This window comes from Culicoides brevitarsis, chromosome 3 (assembly GCF_036172545.1).
Source record: "Culicoides brevitarsis isolate CSIRO-B50_1 chromosome 3, AGI_CSIRO_Cbre_v1, whole genome shotgun sequence".
NCBI lineage: Eukaryota > Metazoa > Arthropoda > Insecta > Diptera > Ceratopogonidae > Culicoides > Culicoides brevitarsis.
The window spans coordinates 32,306,926-32,332,789 of NC_087087.1; the positions used below are offsets into that span (position 1 = coordinate 32,306,926).

Sequence of the window (25,864 nt, forward strand, 5' to 3'; positions counted from 1 at the left end):
TCTAGACTCATTAAAAAAGATGCAATGGTCAAAAATGTTTTGGAATTCATGAAATTTATCTTTATGAGGATAAAAATTGTCGAATATCGAGCGAAGAAAAAATTTAAAATTTTCAAGAAATTTTTTTTTCAACATTTTGCCTATTTTTGAGCATCAATTACGAAAATTAATAAAAATTTGGTATTATTTTTTAATACAAAATTTAACATTTTGAGCTCAAATTTTTATAAATAAGAAAATTATCACTCAAAACCTAAATTTAATGAAAGTTTTAATATTTTTTCTTAAAAAATGAAAAAAAGTGTATTAAAAATTTAAATTCCTGCTTCGAGATATTCGATATTTTTTCAAAAAAATTATTAAAGATGAAATTCAAAACATTTTCGAATATTTTATGAATTTAATTAAAGAAATATCATCATTCAAAGGCATAAAATTCATTAAAAAATTAAAAAGAGGTAAGAAATATTTTGATTTTTTGTTAACTTTTTGTTGATATTTTTTGTTGGTCCTGAAAAGGACCGTTTTTGAGACGAAAATTGGGTGAATTTACTTGGAGCTCGTGTATTTGGTGACAGCCTTGGTGCCTTCAGAGACAGCGTGCTTGGCCAATTCTCCGGGCAACAACAATCTGACGGCAGTTTGGATCTCCCGAGAGGTGATCGTCGAGCGTTTGTTGTAGTGAGCCAAGCGACTTGCCTCAGCGGCGATACGTTCGAAGATGTCGTTGACGAAGCTGTTCATGATGCTCATCGCCTTGGAGGAGACTCCGGTGTCGGGATGCACTTGCTTCAAGACTTTGTAGATGTAGATGGCGTACGACTCCTTGCGGCGTTTGCGGTGCTTCTTGTCGCCCTTCGCGATGTTCTTTTGGGCCTTTCCTGCCTTCTTGGCGGCTTTTCCACTGGTTTTTGGTGCCATTGTTAGTTGTTTCCTTCTCGTAAGTCAAAAACGAAATGATGCCTTTCGACGTTTGCGTTCTCCCTTTTATACGATTTTCGTTCGAACGCAGACTTAAGCAGATGTTCGGAACAACCAAAATGGCGGGAGACACACAAAATTACACAAAAACTCAAATTTCTCCTTGAATTTTTGGATTTTTTCAAATATTTCATAAAATTCTGATGGAAAATTGTTCAAAAATTATTTTTTATGAAAAATTTCCAATTTTCATCGAGAATTTTCGGAAATATTTGAGATTTTCAATAATTTATCGTTCGTAACTCCGCCCCTGTCTGCGTTCGAATTTTTTTGTATAAAAGAGGGAGCGTTCCGGAATTCGTCATCAGTTATTCGTAACATCTCGTTGTGTTTGCATCGAAGCTAAAAGAAGAAAAAAACAAAAAATTAACAATGTCAGGCCGTGGAAAAGGAGGAAAAGTCAAGGCAAAGGCAAAGTCTCGCTCGAACCGCGCTGGATTGCAATTCCCCGTCGGTCGTATCCATCGTCTCTTGCGCAAAGGCAACTATGCGGAGCGCGTTGGTGCCGGAGCTCCCGTTTACTTGGCTGCCGTCATGGAATACTTGGCAGCTGAAGTCTTGGAGTTGGCAGGAAACGCTGCTCGTGACAACAAGAAGACCCGTATCATTCCCCGTCACTTGCAACTCGCCATCCGCAACGACGAAGAATTGAACAAATTGCTCTCGGGCGTCACAATCGCTCAAGGCGGCGTCTTGCCAAACATCCAAGCTGTCTTGTTGCCCAAGAAAACCGAAAAATCATCATAAATTATTCGTCGCGTGATCTCAAAAACTCACAAAAGGTCCTTTTCAGGACCAACAAAGAAAATCAAGAAAAAGTTACGTAAAATCAAAGACAAAGCAAAGTCTTCGAAACGAAGCAAAGCATTCACGGAAGATTCTTTTGGATAAAAAGAGCAATTTTAGACCTCGAAATCCTCAGGATCCTTATAAAATTCCAAATTTCGAGCAATTTCTCCATTTTTACTTGTTGTTATGATTTTTAATACCCATGTCAAAAAAATAAATGCATCGACCCAGCATGCAAAAAAATCATATATGACCGACCCAAGGCACAGAAAATTTACCAATTGTACTATGGGCTATTATTTATCACTTTCATTCGTCTCAAAACTGGGCGTTTTTGAGTTCAAAATGACCGTTGATGAACGGATAAGAGCCTAAAAAGCCCTTTTAAGGTAATTTTTCATCTTTTTGTGATTTTTTCTTGTCTTAAATTTTAATTTAATTTTTAAAAAAATTTCTAAATTTTTAAATTTCATCAAAAAAGAATTTTTTAAATTATTTTTTTAGCCTGCGAAAGGGATAAATTGCAAAATTTCCAGTCATCTTCGAGCAATCTATCAAAAATTCATGGTTCGACTAACACACTTTGAAACTTAAAACAAAGAAAAAGCAATCCAGACAATTTTTTATGATCCTGCGTCGACTCAGAGCATCTCCTCTGCCCATTAAAGTAACGACCTATCTCAACAAATATTCTGTATGTGTGTCTTGCTTTCCTTTTTTTTCATCGTATTAATGCTCGTCTAGAATGTTTTACCATAAATGGTAAGGTTACGATGCACGTTATGCGATAACACGACGATGCAATAACTTTTATGAGACAATTTATTGAAAAAAATTTTAAAGTCTGCAAACTGTCTGGAATGAATTTTTAGCAAGGGACTTTTTTTTAATGAATCACGCGATTTTTGAAGAATTTTTTTGTCGCTGAGTCATCACTTATGTAATATTTTTTTGTTAAGAATATTAAAAACTCGTAAATATTTGTCCAATTTTGATATTTTTTGATAATTAATGACGACTCAAGACAAATATTTGACTTGTTTTCGCATTTCGTCATGAACGATAAGTGTCGCTGAACGTTGAATCACGATTCTTGGAATTGAGTTGTTGTTTCTCGGAAGTTGTGATGACTGACGGTGTTAATTTTTTGTCTTCGAAAGGTGAAAAATGTTTCGTTATGGATGAAAATTTTCATTATTTGTACTGAAAATTATCGAAAGTCACTAAAAATATTCAAAATTTTGATTAAAATTTATTTAAAAAGGAAAAATTTGCAAAAAATAAATAAAATTTTGTAAAAAAATAAAAAATTAATTAAAAATTTTATTTTTAATTAATTTAAAAAAAATAATTTAATATAATTAATTTAAAAATTTTTAAAATTAATTTAAATTTTATTAAAATTAATTTTTTTTTAATTTTTAAAAATTATAAATAAATTTTTATTATTCTATTAAAATTATTTTTTTTAAAGCAAAAAATTTAAATTTCGATAAAAAATTTTGACTTAAATTTTTTGAAAAAACAAAAATAATTTTAAAGTTTTTGTAAAAATCCTTTTTTTTTAAATAAACAATTTCAAATTTTTAATTTAAATTTATTAAAAAGAGAAAAAAATTTCAAATTTAAATAAAATTTTGTAAAAAAAGTAAAAATTTTATAATTTTTCGAAACATTTTTGAAATTTTTGCTAAATAAGGGCCTTCATTAATATATATTTTTTTATTTTCAGAATTTTTTCATCGAAATTCCTCATTTTTTGTTCGAAGCATTTAAAAAATCTTACCTTCGAAGAGAATTTTGCCATTCTTGAGCATCATTGTCATCAAATCTACCCAAAAATGGAAGATTTTGACGTCAATTAAGCGATTTTTGGATGATTTTATTGTGACAAAAGCCAATTAACGACAAAAAAGGAAGAAAAATCGACAAATTCTGCTGCAAGATGCGATTAAGAGAGACAAATGATTGAAGTTCATCCTCTTAAAATATTAATTTTGCGATAAAAACTGTGACTCACTGACCAACCAAGTGTTATTTCCCTCCGCCCGTATGCCGAACGCACGTGATTCATTTATTTCAATATCTGGAAATACGAATTCGAACAAAAATAAAAGGGAATCGGTCCCTTTTTGCAATTATTTCTTGTTTTTGAACATTTACAATCGGATTAAGGTCGCGTTTCACATGCAAAAAGTTCATTTTTGTCCCTTTTCTGTGAGTGAATCATCAATTGCAGCTTTGGAATACGAAGAAATGCAAGAAAAATTCACAGAAAGTAACGGCTTCGCCATAAATTCGTCGTCTTCGATCGTTGTCAAGCACCATATTTGGTCAAATAATGCAATGAACATCAATCTTATTCGTGTTATGAAACTTTATTTTCTACGCAAACACACATTTGGCATTTATTAGATGTCTCTAACGCTGTTTATGGTCGTCAAATCGCTCGCAGAGTTATTTATTTTTAATTAATTGTGACATTCAACTTTGCCGTTGCTCGATAAATGGTCGCAATTTATTAGATTGCCCCCAAAATGGAGCATCGTGAGATTGGGAAATGTCGAAATTAAGTCATCCGAGTGCGCGATGGAACAATTTTCGACTTTTAATGTCGTTAAATCGTTCAATTTTGGCAGCAAAGTCCAATCCACGGCAGCGAGATTGTTCTGAGAGACATCCAACGACTGCAGGAGCGGCGTTTCTTCAAGTAAATCGAAAATAACATCGACTGCTGTGGCATCATGGGCACTTATATTCCTCGCCACGAGTGTCAAAACCCCTTTAGAACGCAATTTTTTGTCATTTTTCGCACGAGACTCCAACGGATTGTGCGAAATATCGATGGAAGTGAGGTTCGCACAACAATTTCCGAGAAATTCCAACGAAGAAACGTTATTTCGGGCCATCGAAAGCTTCCTCAGAGGCAAATCATCATCAACGGAGATCATTTCGAGCCAATTATCGTCAACATTGATGCTTGTTTTTGTGCGATGAGGAACGGAAACGACGCCGGAAGTCACATTTACGTGTGTTAATGCGTTCTGGCTGATGTCCAAGATCCTGAACGAGGCACTAAATACCTTTAAAGTCAATTCCTTGAGTTTATTGTTGGCAAAGTTGACAGCTTCCAACACGGGATTCGCTTGAAAAACATCAAAATCGACAAATTCGATGCGATTATTGCTCAAATCGAGAATTTCGAGCGATTTTAGGCCCGAAAATGATGATTTACTGACATTTTTGATTTTATTAAAACTCAAATCCAGGATTTCGAGCTGTTTTAAGGTCTGTAAAGCTGTTCCAATGTCTTCGATGCGATTTTTCTTGAGATCCAACTCAGTCAAAGACGTTAAATCTTGGAAAACATTTTGTCGTAAGCGTCGAATTTCGTTCGAAGACAACACTAAACGCTCCAAATTGCTCAAACCAGCAAAGGCTTTCTCGTTAACTTCCACAATCGTGTTCCGAAAGAGGTTTAAAGTCACTAATTTCGTACAAACAGCGAACAAATTCTCCTCCAGCCTCTTTAATTTGTTGTAACTGAGGTCAATTTCCGTCAAATTATGCGCATTTTCGAGCGATGACTTCCTGAAGCGTTTCACGGCACAAAATTTCAAGTCCAAAACTTGCAAATTCTTGAATCTCTCGAAAATTACTTTCGGCAGCTCGCCAATTTCGCTGTTTTCGAACCGAATTTGCGTGACTTTGTCCGATCCCTTCATGATAAATGTAAAATTGACTTGTGGCTCCTCTTCAAAGTCGTAAATTGCGGATTTTATGTGACATGATTCGTTTTTTGTGTTGCAAATTAACTGAATGCCCGTCGCGGAAAGCACTGCGGAGCAGAAAAACAAGAGAAAAAGTGATTTTTTACGCATCTTCTTGGCTGTGCGAGACTCAAATGACGACTGAATGAACAAAAAACGGCGAAACCAGAGATAATCACGGGTCAACATTGTCGAAAAGTGTGTCGACGACATCTAACGCACTCGTTACAAGGGTTGCTGATAAGAAAAATTCACTTCCAGTGACTTGTAAACCCCTTTTGCAGATGAAAAGTCGTCGAGATAAGGCCCGGCATCCGTTTTTATGACATCATTGATGGTTATTTTGACACACAACTGCCGGAATCGATCGTAATTTTCTCGAGAATTTCGAATCTCGCAAAGATTCTGATGCTTAATCGCATTTATGTTGTTTTGTTATTGGGGTGAAGGTCAGCAACATGTTGTTTGTTGTCTCTGTACTCGTAAAAAAAACGATTGAAACACTTGGCAGTCTTCTGTTTTTTTTTTGTTACAAAATAACAGACTCAGTTCTATTTGTGTCTTCTCGCGAACTGGATTTCATAAGCGCGGGAACGTTAGATTACGGTGAAAAAACATGAAGCACAATTATTTTGCAGTAATTTTCCTCGTTTTCTGCTACTTTTTGCTCTTCTGCGTTGCTGATGACGTCGTCGAACTACAATGTCGTGCCACGAAAGAGTCCAAAGACGTCTGTTTGGTGACAAAAAAGGGAAATTTCCATGAAAAAAACGTCACAATTGTCTCCGGCAAGGCTGCTGAAGTGAAGCACATGAAAATTCTCCGAGTCGATTTGGGCAAAATCCCCTCCGGATTGAAGAATTTCCGCAAATTAGAGACTGTAACGTTCGAATCGTGCGGCATTTCGTCGTTGGATGGCATGAAAAACGTCAAAAGTGTCCAGCAAATATTCCTGAATAAAAATGAAATATTAAAAATGGGCGATGCCAAGTTCCATGCGAAAGTCGTGTACATCGAGGCACAATTTAACAAGATGGAAAATGTCACAAGGAACGCTTTTAAGAACTTACCGAACCTGTATTGGCTGGATTTGAGCAATAATCGCATCAAAAAGCTCCCGAAGAAGGTTTTTCAGCACAATCCGGTCCTCACATCGCTCAATTTGAACAACAATCGTTTGCGGAATGTTCGTCAAGTGTTTCGGCATCAAGAAAATTTGAGATTTCTTAGACTTGCGATGAACCGGATCACAATTATTCAAGCGGATGACTTCAAAAACCTGAAAAATTTGAGGGAACTTGACGTTTCGGGCAATAAAATCACGAGTATTGACCCAAAAGCCTTCGATGGATGTCAATCTTTGGTCATGTTGAACCTCTCGAAGAATTTTTTGATGAATTTTCAGTTCACGATCGTCAGTAAAAGTTTGTCCTTTTTGTATTTGATGGAAAATCCTTTACAAAACGTGACTTTGGACTACAAAGAGAAGCCTAGCAGACTCGTTTTGGATGCGTCACGTGAAAAAATCCAAAATGAAACGCAGTTAAAGGTCAAATTTCCACGAGGACTTCCATTGGCGCACCTGAATTTGGCGAATACGAACTTGAATAATGTCAATAACGTCGCTCGTGTGAAGGGACTTCAAAAGTTATCACTCGCCAACAATACCGCCATTACCTCTTCATCGCTAATTTCGCTACTGACACTCACAAATTTGCAGGAATTGAATTTGCAAGGCACCAATTTGACCCCGGAGCAGCTGACAACCGTCTTGGAAATGACAAATTTGGTGTCGCTCGATGTTTCTGGCAACCCCAAGTTGCGTGGCGTGACTTTTAAGCAACGTTCAAACTCGGTTCTGAGCAAATTGGTCTTCAATAATTGCAATTTGACGCAATTGAATGTCCCGGGATTGCGAAATTTCTTCACAAAACTGCAGGAAATTCACATCAGTGGCAATAATTTCACGTGCGAATACCTAAAAGAGCTCGTGGCGAAGCTGCATAATGCCGGGATACGAGCTCATGTGAGTCTTAATGAGCTGAATAAGTGTCCGTGGTTTGCGCGACAATAATTTTTTTTTGTATTTAATCAGTTAGTGATAAAATTCCAACCATAAATGGCTTATAACCTTGCATGATCTGTTTATTATTTTGTTTTCTCTCGCTCGTTTTCGACAACTTTTTATAAATAGTAGTGAATAATTGCGCGAAGTCACTTTTTACGCTGCGACTCCTACACGAATTGATTGAATTCATTCGCGGTGTGTAGGTTCTGTGTGAGAAATTTCCTCATATTATGATCGAAAAGTGTTCGGATGAAGGTTTTTGTCTATTCAATTGGTGCAGATGCAGATGGTTTGATCGATTTTGCGAACAGAAGGTGAGATTTTTAACTTTTTTAGTTGATTTTCGGGTGAATTTTTGTTTTATTATTCATTTTAAGGCCTTTGAAGGTAGATTTCTGTAAAATTTTAACAATTTTTAATGAAAAATTTTCAAAAATAAAATTTTTTTATACATTTTTTTGAGGCTTTCTGTCTCAAATGCCTCTTTTTTGTCAGGATTTTGACTTTTTGTAAAAATTTGGTCTATTTTGATAACGTTTAGAATAGAAATCTTCAAAAAATGACAAATTTTAAATTTTTTATTTTATTTATAAGACATTTTATATGAAATTTTATCAATTTTGAGTAAAAACTTTTAAAAATAATCTTTTTTTGAGAGATTGTTAGTCCCAAATTTCAGTTTTTCGTAACAAATTTCTAAGTTTTGATCTAAAAAGTTGAAAAATTAATTAGAAAAAATCAATTTATGAAAAAATTTTGCTAAAAAATTAAATTTTTTGAAGAAATTTCGACAACTTTTGATATAACTTACCAAAAATTAATGATGTTACGAATAAAATTACCTTTTTTTGATCAATTCCAAACCTCAAATTCCATTTTAAATCCAATTTTTGCTGATAAAGGTCAAATTTTGCAAGATTCTTGTACAAAAACGCAACTTTTAGTCCAGAAACAACAGAATTTTAGTAAATTTCGTCATCAAATCAATTTTTTTTAATTAAAATTTTAACTTTCAATTTCAAATTTCGTCTCCGTTCGCGTCATTCATCACCTTTCCTTCCTTTTTTCTCTATAATTTCAAGTCAAAACTCACAGTTTATCAATTCAAAACACGTGAGTCATAATAATTATTATGATCATGCACGTAATGATCATATTTAAATCTGACATGAAGTTCATACAAATGAATCTTAACGTGCTTAAAGTGCTTGACTGACTTGAAGAGCCAAACTTCCGGCGATAATAAATAATTTCTCGTCATTTATGGATTTTTTCGTTGCCTCTTGTCGTTTTAATTTAATTATATGGCGTCTTTTTCGTCACTCACTCAGCAGTCAACAACCATCAGGTGGCATTTGCAGCAGCTAAAAAGTCATCAGCACACCCTCACAAAATTAATTACGAAAAAAAAAACACTTTTTATGGTCTGAACCGCACATAAATGGCAATTCGTTCGTAGAAACCGAAAATATTTTACGTTAAAAACCCGTTTCGAGGGAATCTCCTTTTTAAAAATCGACGAAAAAAAGTCTGAATTGATGAATTTTTATGGAATTTAAGCGATTTTTATTCAAATTAGTGTCGTCATCGCGTCATCATCGAGAGTTGAATGACAAAAAAAATTCTAATATTGAAATTTAGAATGAAAAACCTGTTTGTACTTCGTATTAGCAATAAAATAATAATAATGATATTATTTACACATTAATTAACATACCAGACAAACATGGATTAAATTGCTTTTTTTCGACGTAAATGGCTGATAAACGACAATTCTGGGAAAAAAATTGTATGAAGTCATCGATTTTTTTCGCGTAATTTCTCCGCTGGACTTGTTTTTATCACTTTTGCGAACAATTTAATTTATAGTTGCCGAGATAACCGAAACAGTAGCTGCCGTGCTCCAATTCAGCTAATCAACACATTCGTACTTTCTGATTTTTTTCTTATTTTTATTTATTCTCTTTTAATGAGAGAGTTGCTGTTAATGGTACATGCACCTGTTATGCGAGGCGTGTGTGTGGCGACGCAATTTACGGTAAATTCAGCGGTATTTTCTGTCGATCGATTTGCATTCTTGCATTTTTTGCTTCGATTTCAATCTTTTTTTGATGTCTCAATGGAAATTTTTTCTCATCTCATCAAAATATTTACCTGAAAAAGTGTTAAAAAATAATTAAATTTCAAAAGTTGCTAATTTAATTTTCGTCTAGAACGCGTCGCTTCACACATCAGTCAACGTCACGTGATAATTGAATGAATTTCGTCGTCACCCGCAATTGCGAACTCAATGAACCGACAAAATGCTACCGAAAAAGCAGGTCAAGTTTACACTTTTTTACACGAGTGATGGTGATGACATGATAACACAGGAAAGAAAACAAGCGTCACACGTTTTTTTAATGTTATGCAAATTAAAATTTTAAAGTTTTCGTGAAATGAAGGGCTTGAGCGTATTTTGAAATATTATTTTTTGTTACAAGATTTCTTATATCAAAAAAAATTACTTTATTATTTTAAAAATTTTTTTTAAAAAGTTTTTCAAAATTTTAAATTGTTAATTAATTAATTAATAAAATTTTTTAAATAAAAAGTTTTTTTTAAATAAAATTCAAAAAAAAAATTAAATAAAAAAAAAAATAAATAAAAAAAAATTATTAATAATTAAAAAAAATTTTATCTAATTTTTAGAATTTTTTATAACTCAAAATTATTTTTTTTTAATTATTATTTTATATTTTGTTTATATTATTTTTTAATTAATTATTTTCTTTATTTAAATATTATTTTATGAATTATTTGACGAAATTTAGAATAATTCTATTAAATTTATTTTTAACTTTTTATTTTTTTAATTTTATTTTTTTAATTTTATTTTTTTAAATAGTTTTTTTATGTTCAAAAAATATTTTAAGAAAAAAAATTAAATATTTTTTTTTATTTTAAAAATTTTTTTTTAATTTTCTCATTAAAAAATTTAATAGAAAAATTAAATTTTTTTTTTGACAAATTTTTTTTTTATTTTAAATTTTTTTTAAATTTTTAATTAAATTTTTTTTTAAAATAATTAAATATTAATTTTTTAATATTTTTTTTTGACAAAAAAATATTTTTATATTAATTTTTCTAAAATTTAAGAACAAAAAGACATCAAAACTCATAAAAAATCAATTTTTAATTTTTTTTTCAAATTTATTTTTAAAACAGATCGTAACACAATTTAAATACTTCAGCTTGTTGTAAATAAAAATGTCTATGCTACGATGTCACTTTTAATGACGACGACGTGTGATGACTTTTTCTCGTGTATCTCGTGTGTTACTCATCACGATAAATATAAATAAATAAAAAAAAACATCAATCCTCTAAACCGGCTTAAATAGTTTTGTTTTTTTTCTCTCTTTTCATTGTATTTGTTGCTTTTTATACCTTTTTTTTTGCAATGGCATGCTTCAAGACAGTGAATGCCCGGCGATACAGGTGAGAAGGAGTCATTGAACCTTCGCAAGGAAAATAATTAAAGGCAGATATTCTCTTCAGTGAGCTGCAAAATGGAAAAAAATGATATGAAAAATACGAGTTTCCTTGACTTTGAACTTACCGTGAAAGACGCCAATCAATCAATTATTAAATTGTGGAACACGTACGCTCGTAATTTTCTTACGTGATGTAATAAAATTGATTGAAATTGTGTGGAAATGCAGAGGAAAAGCGATCGAAGGTTTTCGTATTGCCTCCTAATATTTTATGAGCTTTCAACAGTTTTTTTTTATTGAATGATTTTCCGTTCATGACGTTTGAATAAAAATTTAATTGAAAATTTTAATAAAAAAAAAAAGTTAATTTTTGGTTGAATTGCAAAAATTTTATGAACTTTTGTCAAAAATTTTGTAAAAATCCAATTTTAAATTAAAAAATATTGAATTAAAAAATTTAAATTTTTAAAAAATTAAATAAATAAAAAATAGTAAAAATTAAAAAAAAAATAAAAAAATTTAAAAATTAAGAAATTGTAAAAATTATAAAAATTATAAATTTAAAAAAAAGTTTAAAAAAATAAATATTGACAAAAAAAAAATTTAATTAAAAAAAAATTAATTAATAAAAAAATTATTAAAAATTAAAAAAAAAATAAAAATCATTCAAGTTAAAAATTAAAGAAAAAATTGCAAAAAATAAAAATTTAAAAAATGTCAAAATTAATAATTAACATAATTAAACATAAAAAAAGTTAAATCCTTTAAAATTAAAAAAATAAAAAAAAATATATTTAAAAAAATTAAAAAATTGTAAAAATTATAAATTCAAAAAAAAAAATGATAATTTGTAAAAAAAAAAAAAATAAAAATTTTTAAATAAAATAATTAAAAAAAATAATTTTCAGACAAATTAAAATGAAAATTTTTAATTCAAAAAAAAAAAAAAAATTATAAAAAATATTTAAAAAAAATAGTTAAAAAAAAATTAAAAAAAATAATTTTTTAATAATTAATTAAAAAATTGATGTTCAATTTCAACTAAAAACCTATCATAGAATCTCTTTAAAATTTTTAAATTTTAATTTGAAAAAATTACATAAATAATAATTTTTATTTAATTTCTCATAAAAAATTATTCAAATTAATTCAACCCAAACTATGAAACACCCAAAAATATTCAAGGTCATGTAAATTTCCATTCGAAATCGATTGTTTAAACATTTAATGATGATTTTTGCATCACAAAAAGCCAAAATGACGGCATTTGTCTCCGCACCGTTATGCATTCTAAGAATTTATTAGCATAAAGTGACTGTAAAATCACCGTAGAAGCATAAAACTGCCGTTAAAATGCACATATAACAGCTTTTTTAATCACATTCTGCGGCAAAATGTACCGTGAGTCACTCAAATAACTGCAAAAAAATATCTCTCGATCTGCATCTATAACTAAATAGTAATCAAGCGATTTTTTTGTTGGAATTGATTCATTTTTATTTTTTTAAATATTTTTTTTCTGTTTCACGTCACAGTACAATGTACCTAATTTTCATCATCATTCGTCCTACAAAAGCAATAAAGAGTGTGCGTGTGCGAAATTTTTTTTTTAAGTTACTACATTCACAGTGTTCGCTACATCATAATTATAAATTTATAATATAATAATACTAAACTAGAGACTACAATGTGGAATAAAATTTGAATTGATTTAGGCATTTAACGTATTTTTTTCTCTCTATATTTATGTATAGCACGTGTGTTCACTTGATTTCTTTTTCGTTTCATTCACATTTTTGCATGTTTTTCACCGAAAATGCAATTATTAGTTTTTTTTTTCAGTTAATTTGATTCTGTTGTTGTTGATTCAATAGAAGGTGATTCACTTTCACTTGTCACAATTGTTGTTTCAGTTGCCGTTGCTGCACCCGTATTACTGGCTGGCGACGTCGTCGATGGAATATGTGGCTTTATCTGGATGCGCGACTTACTCGTGCTATGCGTTTCTGTCGAAGCTTTCATTTCCGCGTCGGAAATTTCGGTTGCAGCAGTCGTTGGCGTGATATGCGTGACAATGGGCTTCAGCAGGACGAGTTTTGTGGTATTCGCTTCCAATCCGACGCTGGGCTTGGGAATTTCGGGTTGAGTATCGTTCACACATCGAATCCCTTCGATATGTTCAAAGTCATTAATGTCTCCTTTCTTCACAGTTTTACCGCCGATGCCTTGGATGTCGACCAAAATTCGTCTCAAAGTGCGACACGGGAACTCATTTTCATCGATTTCGATTTCTTGCAAGTTCGGGAGTGCTTGAAGGAGGTTCGGGACATTCAAATCGGTCAAGGAGCAGTTATTTAAACGAAGAACTTGAACCGGGGACCCGGGATTGATGTTCCAATCAAAAGATGCCAATGATGGATTTCCCGAGAGATCGAGCCAAAAAATGAGATTTTTCAGTTGAAAGAGATATTTGACGTATTCCGCTTGGAGATCCGTGTAACTTAGATCCAATTCGACCAAATTTTCGAGATTCGTGAATGATGGTAGATCAGTTGATTCGGACAGATCATTGTTCGAAAGCCGCAAACTCGTGAGTGTGTAAACTTTGGTCAAGGTCGAGAGTGATTTCAGGCGGTTTGTGTCCAAATTGCAGTCTGTTATGGGAATGCCATCTTGCACAAAAAGCGTTGAAATTTGGTTATTTTGCGCATGTAACTTGAGATTCGAGAGATTTTGTTGCCGCGTTGTACAAGCCAGTTCACCGATGAGGTTGTTTTGTACCAACAAGCTGCTAAATTGGCTACTTGGGATATCAAAGTGCAACGATTGCAATCGATTATTCGACAAATCGAGCGATTTCAGCTTCGAACATTGATCGAAGGCATTGTGTTCGATCATTTCGATCTCGTTGTTGCCCAAATGGATCGCCTCGAGGTTCGTCGTTCTCTCAAAAGTACTTGCCCGAATCTTTTTGATGCGATTATAGGACAAATCTAGCGTACTAAGTGTCTCGATGCCACTACAAACGAGTCCCAATTCCTCGATCATGTTATGCGACAAGTTAATTGTGACAATTGCCTTGAGATATTGGAACACCGCCCATGGCAAACCCCCAATACGATTGTAACTCAAGTCCAGCCAATACAGGTTCTCGTTGTTGCTGAACGCTTTCTCGTCGACAATCTCGATTTTGTTGTGCGTCGCCTCAAGTAGACGCAAATGGGGTGCGCCATGCAACTGACCTTCGCCGATTTGTCGCAAATTATTGTTGTTCACGTACAATTTCTTCAGCTTTGTGGCGTTTGTGATGCCATCGAGATCGCGTATCGAGCAATTTTCGAGTTGTAAAATCGCTAAATTCGTATATTGCTCGAAGACTGACACAGGCATTGCGACTAATGGCACTTCGTAGACATGAATAAAGGTGATAATTGAAGTATCATGACTGAAAATGACAATGTTGCGAGTTGAAGTGTCGAGATCGGCATCAGTTTCGTCTGTTTCATTGCATTTTGGGCAATTGGCGATGGAAATTTCGCACATTTCCTTCGGGTTTGGGACATTTTTTGGCTCGGAGCAGTACAAGGGGAAGATATCGGTGTCTTCGACGTCTTCCGTTACGAAAATGACTTCCGTTGTGGTACTCGAGTCAAGAGTTTCCGTCGTTGTCGATGCTTCGACAAGTGATTCGGTGCTGTTCAAATAACTCTCGGACGACAAATCGCTTCCGATTGCGGTGCTTGGGGTTTGTGTGGTTGTTATTGCCGTACAATGGCTCGTCGTCGTTATCACGGTTAATATCAGACAAATTAAAAATGTTATTCTATTATTGTTATTGTTGTTGTTGTTGCCGCTGTGACGGGGAACTGCGAGCAGGCAGCAACCGCGGAGATTCGACGACATGATTCTTGCTCACATTAATTTGTATGCAATACTAAATAGCAAGTCTCCAAGTTATAAATAACTGACCGGCGTTTTGTATTCTGTATCCATAGAGACAAGCAGACATATTAACACAAATATTTATATTCCACACACACGTGTAAACTTTGCCTACAAAGCAACCAGGTAGGTACGCAGCTCATTTTTCTATTGAATGCTCGTCGTGTTGCCGTGTCGATGCCAAAAGGAATCACGTACACACGGGGAAACAGATAATAATATTATAACAATACCACGACGACGAAAAGAACACAAAGGTATGCTAGCGAGCTTTTGTTGGTAATAACCCATCGTTCGCGTGTGTCGAGAACTTTACACTGCCATACAGTGTGAAATAGTTCACTACAAATCCAATTTGGTCGGAAATTCCATTGACGCATCATTGTTTGCCTCGAAAAAAGTTTAATTTTAGGCCAAAACAATAATTTGAAATGTTGTCGATCTGGATTTTTGAAGAAATTTGAGATTCGAGGTATTTTTAGTTATTAGTTCATTCAGAAGCAGAAACATCCATGTTATTGGTTCTTATATTCCATAATTTAAAGAGATTTCAGGTACTTTGAGTTTTTGTTTCAGTATGACATGTTGACTCTCTGTTGATTTTCCTCATCAAAAGTCCTTTGAGATATAAATTATTCTTCTCGAGCATCTAAAATGAAAGAAAAATTTAAATTATTTAAAAAAAAAGTTAAAATTTCTGTTAATATGAGTTCAGCAGTTAATATTTTATTAATTATTAAAAAAAATTAATTAACTTTCTAAAGAAAAAAATTTTTAATTATTTTTTTTGAGAAAAATTTTAATTAATTTTTTTAAAAAATTTAAAAAAAAAATTAATTTTTTTTTTTTGAGAAAAAAATTTAATTTTGATTTTTTGTGAAAAAATTTAAATTAATTTCTGGAACATAATGTTTAACTGATTTTCTTTAGGAAAGTTTTTTGAGAAAAAAGAAAAATTTTTAATTAATATTTTAAAGAATAATTTTAATTTAATTTTATAAAGAAAAATTTTAATTTAATTTTTTAAAGAAAAATTTTTTTATTAATTTTTTAAAGAAAATTTTTTAATTAATTTTTTTAAAAAGAAATTTTTGATTAATTTTTTAGAGAAAACATTTTTAATATACACTTTTAAGAAAAAATATCAATTTTAATTTTTGAGAAAAAAAATTTTTTTGAGAAAAATTTAAATTTTAATTTTTTGAGAAAAAAAAATAATTTGATTTTTTTTAATTAATTTCGGCTTTCTGAGAAAATTTTTAAATTAATTTTTTGAGAAAAATTTTTAATTATTTTCTATTTTTTCAAATTTTTAATTTTTATAAAAAAATCAAATTAATTTCTTAAGAAACATTTTTAATTTTTTTTAAAAAGAAGAATTATTTTTTTTATAAATTTTATCGAATTTTCCATTTTTTTTTTTCATTTCAATTTTAAATGTTGATACCAATTTTTATAAAAAAATAAAAAAAAAAGAAGAAAATTCAAAAAGAATTTCAACATTTGAATTGGCTTAAACCAGTTTCATTAAACCAATTATTTGCAAAAATCCACCCGAGTTCCCCGAAAATTGCCTCATCACTGTCATTTCGCAGGTAATTACGTACGAAACCTCTTTGTATGTAAAGTAATGTCTTCATCGTCATTTAAATTTAAATGAATGATGATAACTTTGGTTGTAAATTCTTCGTTTTTTTGTATTTTCAACAGAGACACTCGTACGTCGCTCGTGCTAAATCATTAATATTAAAAAGTAGTACCAAGTTCGTTGTCTATGCATTTGTAGCGACATACAAATCACTTATTATTTTATGGTTCGTGGTTGATTCAGTGCCGTCGCGACAGATTTTCGAACCCCTTAACGCATTTTTAATGGACTTTCCGCTACTGATCCCCGTTGAAATTGCAAGATGATGTAAATGACTCGCGAATGAAGAAAAAAAAAATTTTATATAATAACACAGAGCAGCATTTAATATGTTCTTTGACCTAACAGGTTCCGGTGTTTTGATGTTGACGTTGAACGCGAATGCAATTAAAGGCGATGTAATTGATGTTCTCACACACAGCGAAACAGAAAAGATGAATGAACCTCGTTCTTGAAATCTCTTTTCCTTTTACGAACAACGCGCGTTTCGTAATAAATGTCCATGAAAGGTAGTTGATCGCATCTCGTTGTCGTCGTCTTCGTCGTACTGCGGTGAGAAAATTTTTATTTAAATTTGTGACTCATAGAAGTTTTTTTTTTTTCGTTTTAGGAATGCATTTGAAGAATTTCAATGACAAGATGAAGATAAGTTGCATTCCATGTCGAGTTATTGTGGAGTAATTAAATAACAATTAGTGCCTGTAAATAAATGAGAACATAAAATGGATTAGAAAGGGTTTCATGTAATTTTTAGAATTCTTTTATTTGTCATAAATTCTCATGAATTTTTTTTTTTAATTTAATTGATGTTTTTTGAAATTAAAGATTTAAAAATTTTTAGAAAAGATTAAAAGATTTATTTTTTTTTAATTTTCTGTATTTTTATGAATTAATTCATTATTAAATATTTTTTATTAATTTTAATTATTTTCGTATAATATTTATTATTTTTTATTTTATTTATTATTTTTAATCATTTTGCAACTTAAAACTGCCAAAAATTGAAACTGAAAAAAATTTTTTCTTTGACATAGTTTTGGTTTTAAAAACTAAATCAAGAGCAAAAAAACTGTGTCAAAAACTGTGTCAAAGCAATTTTTGTCAAATCTTGCTCCAAATGGATAAAAATTTATCAGAGGGCTCTAATTTATCATTTTTAATCATTTTATAACTCAAAACTGCCAAAAAATTGAAACTGAAAAAAAATTTTTTCTTTGACACAGTTTTGATTTGAAAACTAAATCAAGAGCAAAAAAAACTGTGTCAAAAACTGTGTCAAAGCAATTTTTGTCAAATCTTGCTCCAAATGGATAAAAATTTGTCAGAGGGCTCTAATTTATCATTTTTAATTATTTTATAACTCAAAACTGCCAAAAAATTGAAACTGAAAAAAAATTTTTTCTTTGACACAGTTTTGATTTGAAAACTAAATCAAGAGCAAAAAAAACTGTGTCAAAAACTGTGTCAAAGCAATTTTTGTCAAATCTTGCTCCAAATGGATAAAAATTTGTCAGAGGGCTCTAATTTATCATTTTTAATTATTTTATAACTCAAAACTGCCAAAAAATTGAAACTGAAAAAAAATTTTTTCTTTGACACAGTTTTGATTTGAAAACTAAATCAAGAGCAAAAAAAACTGTGTCAAAAACTGTGTCAAAGCAATTTTTGTCAAATCTTGCTCCAAATGGATAAAAATTTGTCAGAGGGCTCTAATTTATCATTTTTAATTATTTTATAACTCAAAACTGCCAAAAAATTGAAACTGAAAAAAAATTTTTTCTTTGACACAGTTTTGATTTGAAAACTAAATCAAGAGCAAAAAAAACTGTGTCAAAAACTGTGTCAAAGCAATTTTTGTCAAATCTTGCTCCAAATGGATAAAAATTTGTCAGAGGGCTCTAATTTATCATTTTTAATTATTTTATAACTCAAAACTGCCAAAAAATTGAAACTGAAAAAAAATTTTTTCTTTGACACAGTTTTGATTTGAAAACTAAATCAAGAGCAAAAAAAACTGTGTCAAAAACTGTGTCAAAGCAATTTTTGTCAAATCTTGCTCCAAATGGATAAAAATTTGTCAGAGGGCTCTAATTTATCATTTTTAATCATTTTATAACTCAAAACTGCCAAAAAATTGAATCCGAAAAAAAATTTTTTCTTTGACATAGTTTTGATTTGAAAACTAAATCAAGAGCAAAAAAAACTGTGTCAAAAACTGTGTCAAAGCAATTTTTGTCAAATCTTGCTCCAAATGGATAAAAATTTGTCAGAGGGCTCTAATTTATCATTTTTAATTATTTTATAACTCAAAACTGCCAAAAAATTGAAACTGAAAAAAAAAATTTTCTTTGACATAGTTTTTTTTGAAAACTAAATCAAGAGCAAAAAAAACTGTGTCAAAAACTGTGTCAAAGCAATTTTTGTCAAATCTTGCTCCAAATGGATTGAAATTTGTCAGAGGGCTCTAATTTATCATTTTAATCATTTTATAACTCAAAACTGCCAAAAAATTGAAACTGAAAAAAAATTTTTTCTTTGACACAGTTTTGATTTGAAAACTAAATCAAGAGCAAAACTGTGTCAAAAACTATGTCAAAAACTGTGTCAAGGCAATTTTTGTCAAATCTTGCTCCAAATGGAAAAAATTGTCAGAGGGCTCTAATTTATCATTTTTAAATTTTATAATAAAACTAAAAAAAATAAATGAAAAAAAATTTTTTTTCAACTTTTATATTTTCAAAAAGAAGCTCTAATTTACATAAATTTTTTGCAATTTTTGATCGTTGATCAACATTTTTGTTGTTTTTTAATAATCTTCTTTGCTACTTTCAAATTAAAAATTGATTTAAGATCATTTTAAGTTAAAAAATGAAAAATTAATATTTCATAAAAAATAACTGTAAAAAAAATTTGAAAAAAAATTCAGTAATTTTATGAAAAATATTTTTATAGAAGAAAATTTTAGTTAAAATATGATTTTTAAAATAAAAATAATTGAAAATTTTTTATAAATTTTTTTGAAAATTTTTTTTGAAAAATTATGACAATACAACAAAAAACGATCAATTTTGATGAAATTTAAACTTTTTTTTGAATTTTTAAAATAATTGAATTTTTGACTTTTAAAATGGGGCATCAGACTTTATTTTTGATTTTCGTTTATTAAAAAAAAATTAAAAAAATTATTATAAAAAAAAAAAATTATTAAAAAAAAAAAAAAAAAAAAAAATATATTTTTTTCAACTTTTATATTTTCAAAAAGAAGACATATTTTTTTTGAAAATATAAAAGTTGATAAATAAAATGATATTTTTTTTTATTGATTTAAAAATTTTATTTTTTTCCTTTTTTTTCTGATAAAAAATTTTAATTGAAATTAATAAAAAAAATAGCTTTATGATATTTAAAAAAAAAAATTAAACGTATTTTAATTTTTTTTTTCGAATATTAAAAAAATTAACAAACGACAATTTCTAATAAAATTCTTCCTTCCATCATCAAAAAAAACTCTTTCAAATCGTTTCTGACGGGAGGTAATTGACCTCTCGATCGTCTGTTTTATTTCCTCCTATTCCATTACCTATTATTAAATACTTACAGCTTTTATTTTCAATCTTTTGTTTGTTGGCTAATATCATGACAAGTCGATGCGGAGTTAAGAAAGCATGACTTATGAAAACAAACCTCATCGCTTTGTAACAACTATAAATATGAAATAATTGTAGATTATGACAAAATTCGAAACATTTTGCTAAAATGAAAAAATTTTTAATCGAAATTGGTTCAAAAATTAAAAAAAAAAATTTTTTTGTCAAAGAGTCACGAAATATGACATTCAAAAGACTTTCGCACAAAAAGTTCATTCATCAAATAATAAAAATAAATCACGGAAATGACTTATCTCGATCGCAATCGCAGTAAAGTCGCCATGAAACGAGTGCCTTTGAGTATAATGGAACGTCTTCTTTGGTGTGCGCGGTCGTCTGTGAATTAACGGTAAGAGAAAGAAATGAAAAGAAATGACGAGAGAATGCAGAAAAAGAAAGCGAAAGTAATACAAATCGAAAAATGTACCATTTTTACAATGTAAATGCCTTTCAATTATCTAATTAGCAGTTCAGTGGCATGATGGCGATGCATTTCTTTCAACCAAGTACTTACTTTTTATTTGATTTATTTATTTTTTTCTCTTTAAAAGGGAATTTTACGCAAACTGCAGACACAATGCATTTGCATGCGAGTGTGTTTCACGGTCACGTGCATTTATTATACATTTTTTTTTTGTTTTATTTACTCATTTTTGTTGTTTCCACGTTTTTTACGTCTGAAGGTAATTTTTTTTTATAAAAATTTATTCGAGTTTATAATTTTTTTGCTTTTTCCAATCTAGAGTGAGAGTGTTGTGATGCACAATTGCATGCCCTTTGCGGATGTTCCGTATTTCCCCTCGCCATTGTTGACTTGGATGCCGGTTTCTTGCACTTTAAGCACGAATTTCTTGAATTCATCGCAATCCCAGACGTTGCTTGAGATCCAAATGTGCGTCAAATGCTTGAAAATGTCGTGCAACGTTTGAGCGTCGGCTTCTTTCAAATAATTTTCGAGCAAAACGAGCTCTTCAAGATCTCCCATGGCAGCCAAATCGTGCAAATTGATAGTTGTGAAATTGTTGCTCGACAAATCGAGATGTTTGAGTTTCGTGAGACGCGAAAAAATTGCCCCGTTGATGGCATTGAGGTTCGTGCCACGGAGATTTAAGTACTGCAAGTGTCCCATGTTGAAGAAAGTGTTAAGCGGAATGCCTCCCAATGGGTTTCCTTCGAGATTTAGGTAAGTTAAGTCTTTGAAAAGGGCGATTGGTGTGACGAAAGTCAAATTATTTCGCTTGAGATTCAATTCTGTCACCGGAAAGTCATCTTGGATGAAAAGTTGGGTGATTTCGTTGTCATTGGCGATGACTTTTAGTTCAGCTTTTTTGGATTTTGTCTTGAAAACACTCTCAACTTCGATCGAAAGACTCGTCAAGGCGTTGTGACTGACATCCACGTGTCGCAAATGGACATTGCTGAAGATCCGCAAGTCGAGTGTCGTGATGCGGTTGTACGCCAACTTGATTTCCTTCAGTGCCTCGAGGTTGATGAACGCATACCGGTCGACACGCGTGATTTTGTTGTGTTGCAAATCGATGACTTCGAGTACGTTGGCATTGTAAAAAGCGAATCGAGGCACTTCCGACACGAGATTTCGACTTAAAAGCAGCTGTCGCAAGTTTTTGGCGTGCGTAAAAGTAAGAGGATGCCATTCCTCGACACCACAATGGTCCATCAGAAGTACTTCCATCTTCGTGTATTGCGTCATAAAGGGGCGCGGAATACTTTTTACCGTCGAATTTCGTACATGGATCTTTTTGAACCACTCAAAATTGAGATTTTTATCGATAAACCACCAAATTTTGACATTATTTCGCACAAACTCGAATTCTGTGGCGTCGTCGGCGGAAATTTTGCTCAAAGTACATGTCGAACCGTCATATGAGTCATCCGTTTTGTATTCCTCGCACTCGATGCGTTGTTTGGGATAAGATTCGACGACACGGGCACCAATACAAACAACGAAAATGATGATTCCCAAACTGAAAAGGAACAATTTCTTCGTAAAAATCAAAAAAATTAACGAACAAAGGACTTTTACCTGCGTTTTTGAACCATTTCTCGTCAAAATTGATACAATTATTCAACTCTTTGTTCAATAAATCTCGTTTTAGGTACAGACTTTGGAGTAATCCGAACACAACTAAGTAATTTTTTGAGTTGATAAAGAAAGAACGATCGGGACTCGACTAAAAAGCTGTAGAAATGAACTCTCTGAATGAATTTTGATTTGGTTGTATTGATGGAAGAGCGTTTGTTTATGCTACAAGTCGTGCTTTGCTTTGAATAAATACTTGGAAGTCGTAAACAAACGATGAAATAGGACTCTTTGGCATTTTAGACGTTAAATGCGGGTTACTTGACGCCGTTATGAAGTGTGCTTCATGCTAAAAAGACAAAATTTTCATGATTTTGAGCATTTTTTGATATTACGACCTTAAAAAAATTACGAAATTACATAATTAGGGGTTATTACATACCTCTTAACTTCGATTTTAAGTGAATTTTTGTACATCTGAGACTCTTTTAGGTCAAATTTTGATCGAAAATTTCATTTTTTGTTCATCTTCCATCTAAAATCTTCATTTTTCTTACAATTTTTCATCAAATTGAAGCTCAATTACAATAAAAATCATTTTCCCTGAACCAAAGTACCGCCTTGACCCTGAACTTGATTAGCATGCCACTTGCATCGTCATTATTTTCGCTTCCTTTGTTACTTTTCTCCACTCAGTCGTGTATAATTTACCAATTTAGTCATTCATGGGGTGCAATTTCACATAAAATCTAATCGCCGGCTTTATCAAAGTACAAAAAAAAACAAATTTTTATATGAAAACTTGCAATCTCATCGCTTTTGTGTAGCAACCAAACGAAAAAAGGGGAAAAACTATCGATTTTCTTTCTTTCTTGCCTCTCCAGAGAAATATCCAGAACGTTCGTTGCAAGTTTTCATTCAATTATTCGTTATCTCGTCTCGCATGAGAGTTTCAAAGAAAGATTTTACTGAAGGATTTTTCAATTTTACGTGTTTCTCGACGCCAGTCAATGCGAATGATGAAATCCAATGAACGTTGATTAGATATCGAGTTATGAGGGCGATCGTCAAGTCTTCTTATCTATTATTACACAGAAAAAATATCATTGTTAGATAATAAGTTTATTGTGTTTCGTGATTAATCATTCTTCGAAGTGAGGAAGGGCGATGCCGGTTGTTGTTGTTATCGAAGTCACGAGGAAATGTCACAGAATTGGTTTCTGATTCATGTTTCTAAAGAGGATTTTCCGTTCTGAAAGGAGAAAAAAAATTTTTTTGAATTAAATTTTTATCAAAATAGGGAAAAACTTCAATTTTTTAAAGTTTTTCTTCAGAAAAATTGATGAAAATTATCAAAAAGTATTTTTTTAAACTAAATTTGACACTTTTTAATGAAATTAGTTCAAAAAATTGTTAAATGTCAATTCAAAAAATGACAGTTGAAAATTTGAAAATCGCTTTCTTGCTAATTCAAACCAAAAATTTTGTCATTTTGAACTTTAAAAAATTAATATTCGCTGATTTTTTATTAAAACTTACAATTAAAGTTCTAATTTTATCATTTTGAATAGATTTAAAACAAAATTTCTGAAATGTCAATTCAAAAAGTGTCCGTTAAAAATTTTGAAATTGATTTTTTTTTCTATTAAAACGAAAAATTTCATAATTTTTAATGAAAACATTTAGAATTTGTTAATTTTTGACAAAAAAAATTAAAAAAGTTTGTTATTTTTTTATATTTTAGTTTGAAAATTTGTAAATGTCAATTCAAAAATTGTCCGTTAAAAATTTTAAAATTGATTTTTGTTGATTCAAACGAAAAATTTCATAATTTTTAATAAAAATTATTTAGAATTCGTTAGTTTTTAACAAAAAAATTAAAAAAGTTTGTTATTTTTTTATATTTTTAGTTTGAAAATTTGTAAATGTCAATTCAAAAAGTGACCGTTGAAAATTTGGAGATTGCTTTCTTACTAATTCAAGCCAAAAATTTTTAATTTAAATTATTTATTTAAATTAAAAAAGCCTAAAATTGAATTCCAATTTCATTAATTTTTATAGTTGAAAAAAATTCGCAAATGTCAATTTAAAAAATTACCGCTAAAAATTTTAAATTTGCAAAAAATCATAATTTTTAATTTTTAAAAATGTTTTAAAAACCAAAACTATTAAAACTAACAAAGTTTGCCTTAAATCTGAATGGTTTTAAAAAAGTTAGCTCCATTTTCAGGTCTTAAGTTAGATCATGTTTTTATGACTTTTTAAGGAAAAATAAATCTTTTTGTTAAAATTTTTATATTTTTTAACCAAATCTTATAATTAAGTTCAAATTTTCTTTAAAAAAATCATCAAAATTTTTTTAAATCGATTTTTTCTCAAATAAGGTAAAAAATTTAAATCGTAAGAGATTAATTTGTGTCAAATTCAAATATTAAGTAATTATGCTCGAGGCAAATTCTTATCTAAGACACTTGTTCAAAGCAATTACCATCGAATTTTTTAATCTTCTCACACACACACATTTAGCACAGAAAAAAAATACAAATTCCACTTCTCTTATCTATGTGCACGTTTTCGCTCCTTATTTGGGCATAACGTTCAACATTCAAGCACATTGTTGTTTGTTTTTCGTTATTCACATTACATAAAAAGCAGCGAAATACGCATCATGAGAATTCTTTACTACTATCATGGAACTCCCAAATGATCTCATCCACGACAATGTTATTTTTGTATTTTTTATCAAATCAATGAAACAAAAAATAAAAAAACAGTTCATGGTCCATTTGATTTATTCTCCGCTTTGATTTGATTATAATTTGTGAATGTGACAATTGAGTGAGGAACGGTCTTTATTGCAGCGCATCATGAATCATCGTACGAAGAGGAAATTGAGACAAAAGTGAAAAATGCGTAATTTCGGGTCACCTGATGGCATTTAAGCGGTTTTATGGAAAAAATTTAGAAAAAATAAGTCGCGAGTGGGTGCAACTCTTCGCTAATTAAAAATACAGAAATTATCATTTTTTTATTAGAACACTCTAAAAATGCTAAAAAAACAAACAAACAACAATCAAAAAGCGATAAAATCTTGTCTTAACCTAAATTGGGTGCAAGGTTAAGAGCGCGCAAATTGTTGAAGTAGTTTTCATCCAAATTCATCGAATCGAGCAACAAAAAAAAATTATAATCTCTGACCAAAAATGAACAGTTTTTTTTTGCACACGTTTAATCTTTTGAAAAACATTTTACGTTAAATACTCTCGATATAGCAGTTTTTAATGAAATGTTAAATAATTTACGTTACTGCATGTCGAGTAAGCGTGCGAGTGCGAGAGAGAGAGAGAGAGACATGTCAGTTCAGTGTACTTCCTATTTTGGGCAATTTTGTACTATTTTAATGAATCGTTTGTTGTTGTTTTTGTTGATGTGACGAGATGAGGGACCATTGTTTGAGGTATTTTTTTGGGCATTTCACGATTTGAAAGGTATTGAAAGTTTC

At 30.6% G+C, this 25,864-nt stretch overlaps 5 protein-coding genes across 5 annotated transcripts; 2 read left to right on the forward strand and 3 right to left on the reverse strand.

Moving 5' to 3' along the window:
* Nucleotides 1–512: 512 nt before the first annotated feature.
* Nucleotides 513–942, reverse strand: LOC134836182 (histone H2B). Its single transcript, XM_063851448.1, has one exon. It carries the CDS (start codon nt 919–921, stop codon nt 550–552), a length of 372 nt encoding a protein of 123 aa, XP_063707518.1. The 5' UTR covers nt 922–942; the 3' UTR covers nt 513–549.
* Nucleotides 943–1,301: 359 nt separating this feature from the next.
* On the forward strand, nt 1,302–1,762 carry LOC134833187 (histone H2A). The gene has a single exon (XM_063847424.1). The coding sequence runs from the start codon at nt 1,354–1,356 to the stop codon at nt 1,726–1,728; it is 375 nt and encodes a 124-aa protein (XP_063703494.1). The 5' UTR covers nt 1,302–1,353; the 3' UTR covers nt 1,729–1,762.
* Nucleotides 1,763–4,176: 2,414 nt separating this feature from the next.
* Nucleotides 4,177–5,685, reverse strand: LOC134833168 (toll-like receptor 3). The gene has a single exon (XM_063847403.1). The coding sequence runs from the start codon at nt 5,649–5,651 to the stop codon at nt 4,242–4,244; it is 1,410 nt and encodes a 469-aa protein (XP_063703473.1). The 5' UTR covers nt 5,652–5,685; the 3' UTR covers nt 4,177–4,241.
* Nucleotides 5,686–6,118: 433 nt separating this feature from the next.
* On the forward strand, nt 6,119–7,660 carry LOC134833167 (protein artichoke-like). The gene has a single exon (XM_063847402.1). The coding sequence runs from the start codon at nt 6,157–6,159 to the stop codon at nt 7,612–7,614; it is 1,458 nt and encodes a 485-aa protein (XP_063703472.1). The 5' UTR covers nt 6,119–6,156; the 3' UTR covers nt 7,615–7,660.
* A 4,912-nt stretch (nt 7,661–12,572) lies between these two features.
* On the reverse strand, nt 12,573–22,482 carry LOC134835519 (probable serine/threonine-protein kinase DDB_G0278509). The gene is made up of 3 exons (XM_063850398.1): nt 22,366–22,482; nt 21,063–22,306; nt 12,573–14,995 (listed from the first exon to the last, which is right to left on the reverse strand). The coding sequence occupies exons 1-3, from the start codon at nt 22,380–22,382 to the stop codon at nt 12,927–12,929; spliced, it is 3,330 nt and encodes a 1,109-aa protein (XP_063706468.1). The 5' UTR covers nt 22,383–22,482; the 3' UTR covers nt 12,573–12,926.
* Nucleotides 22,483–25,864: the final 3,382 nt, after the last annotated feature.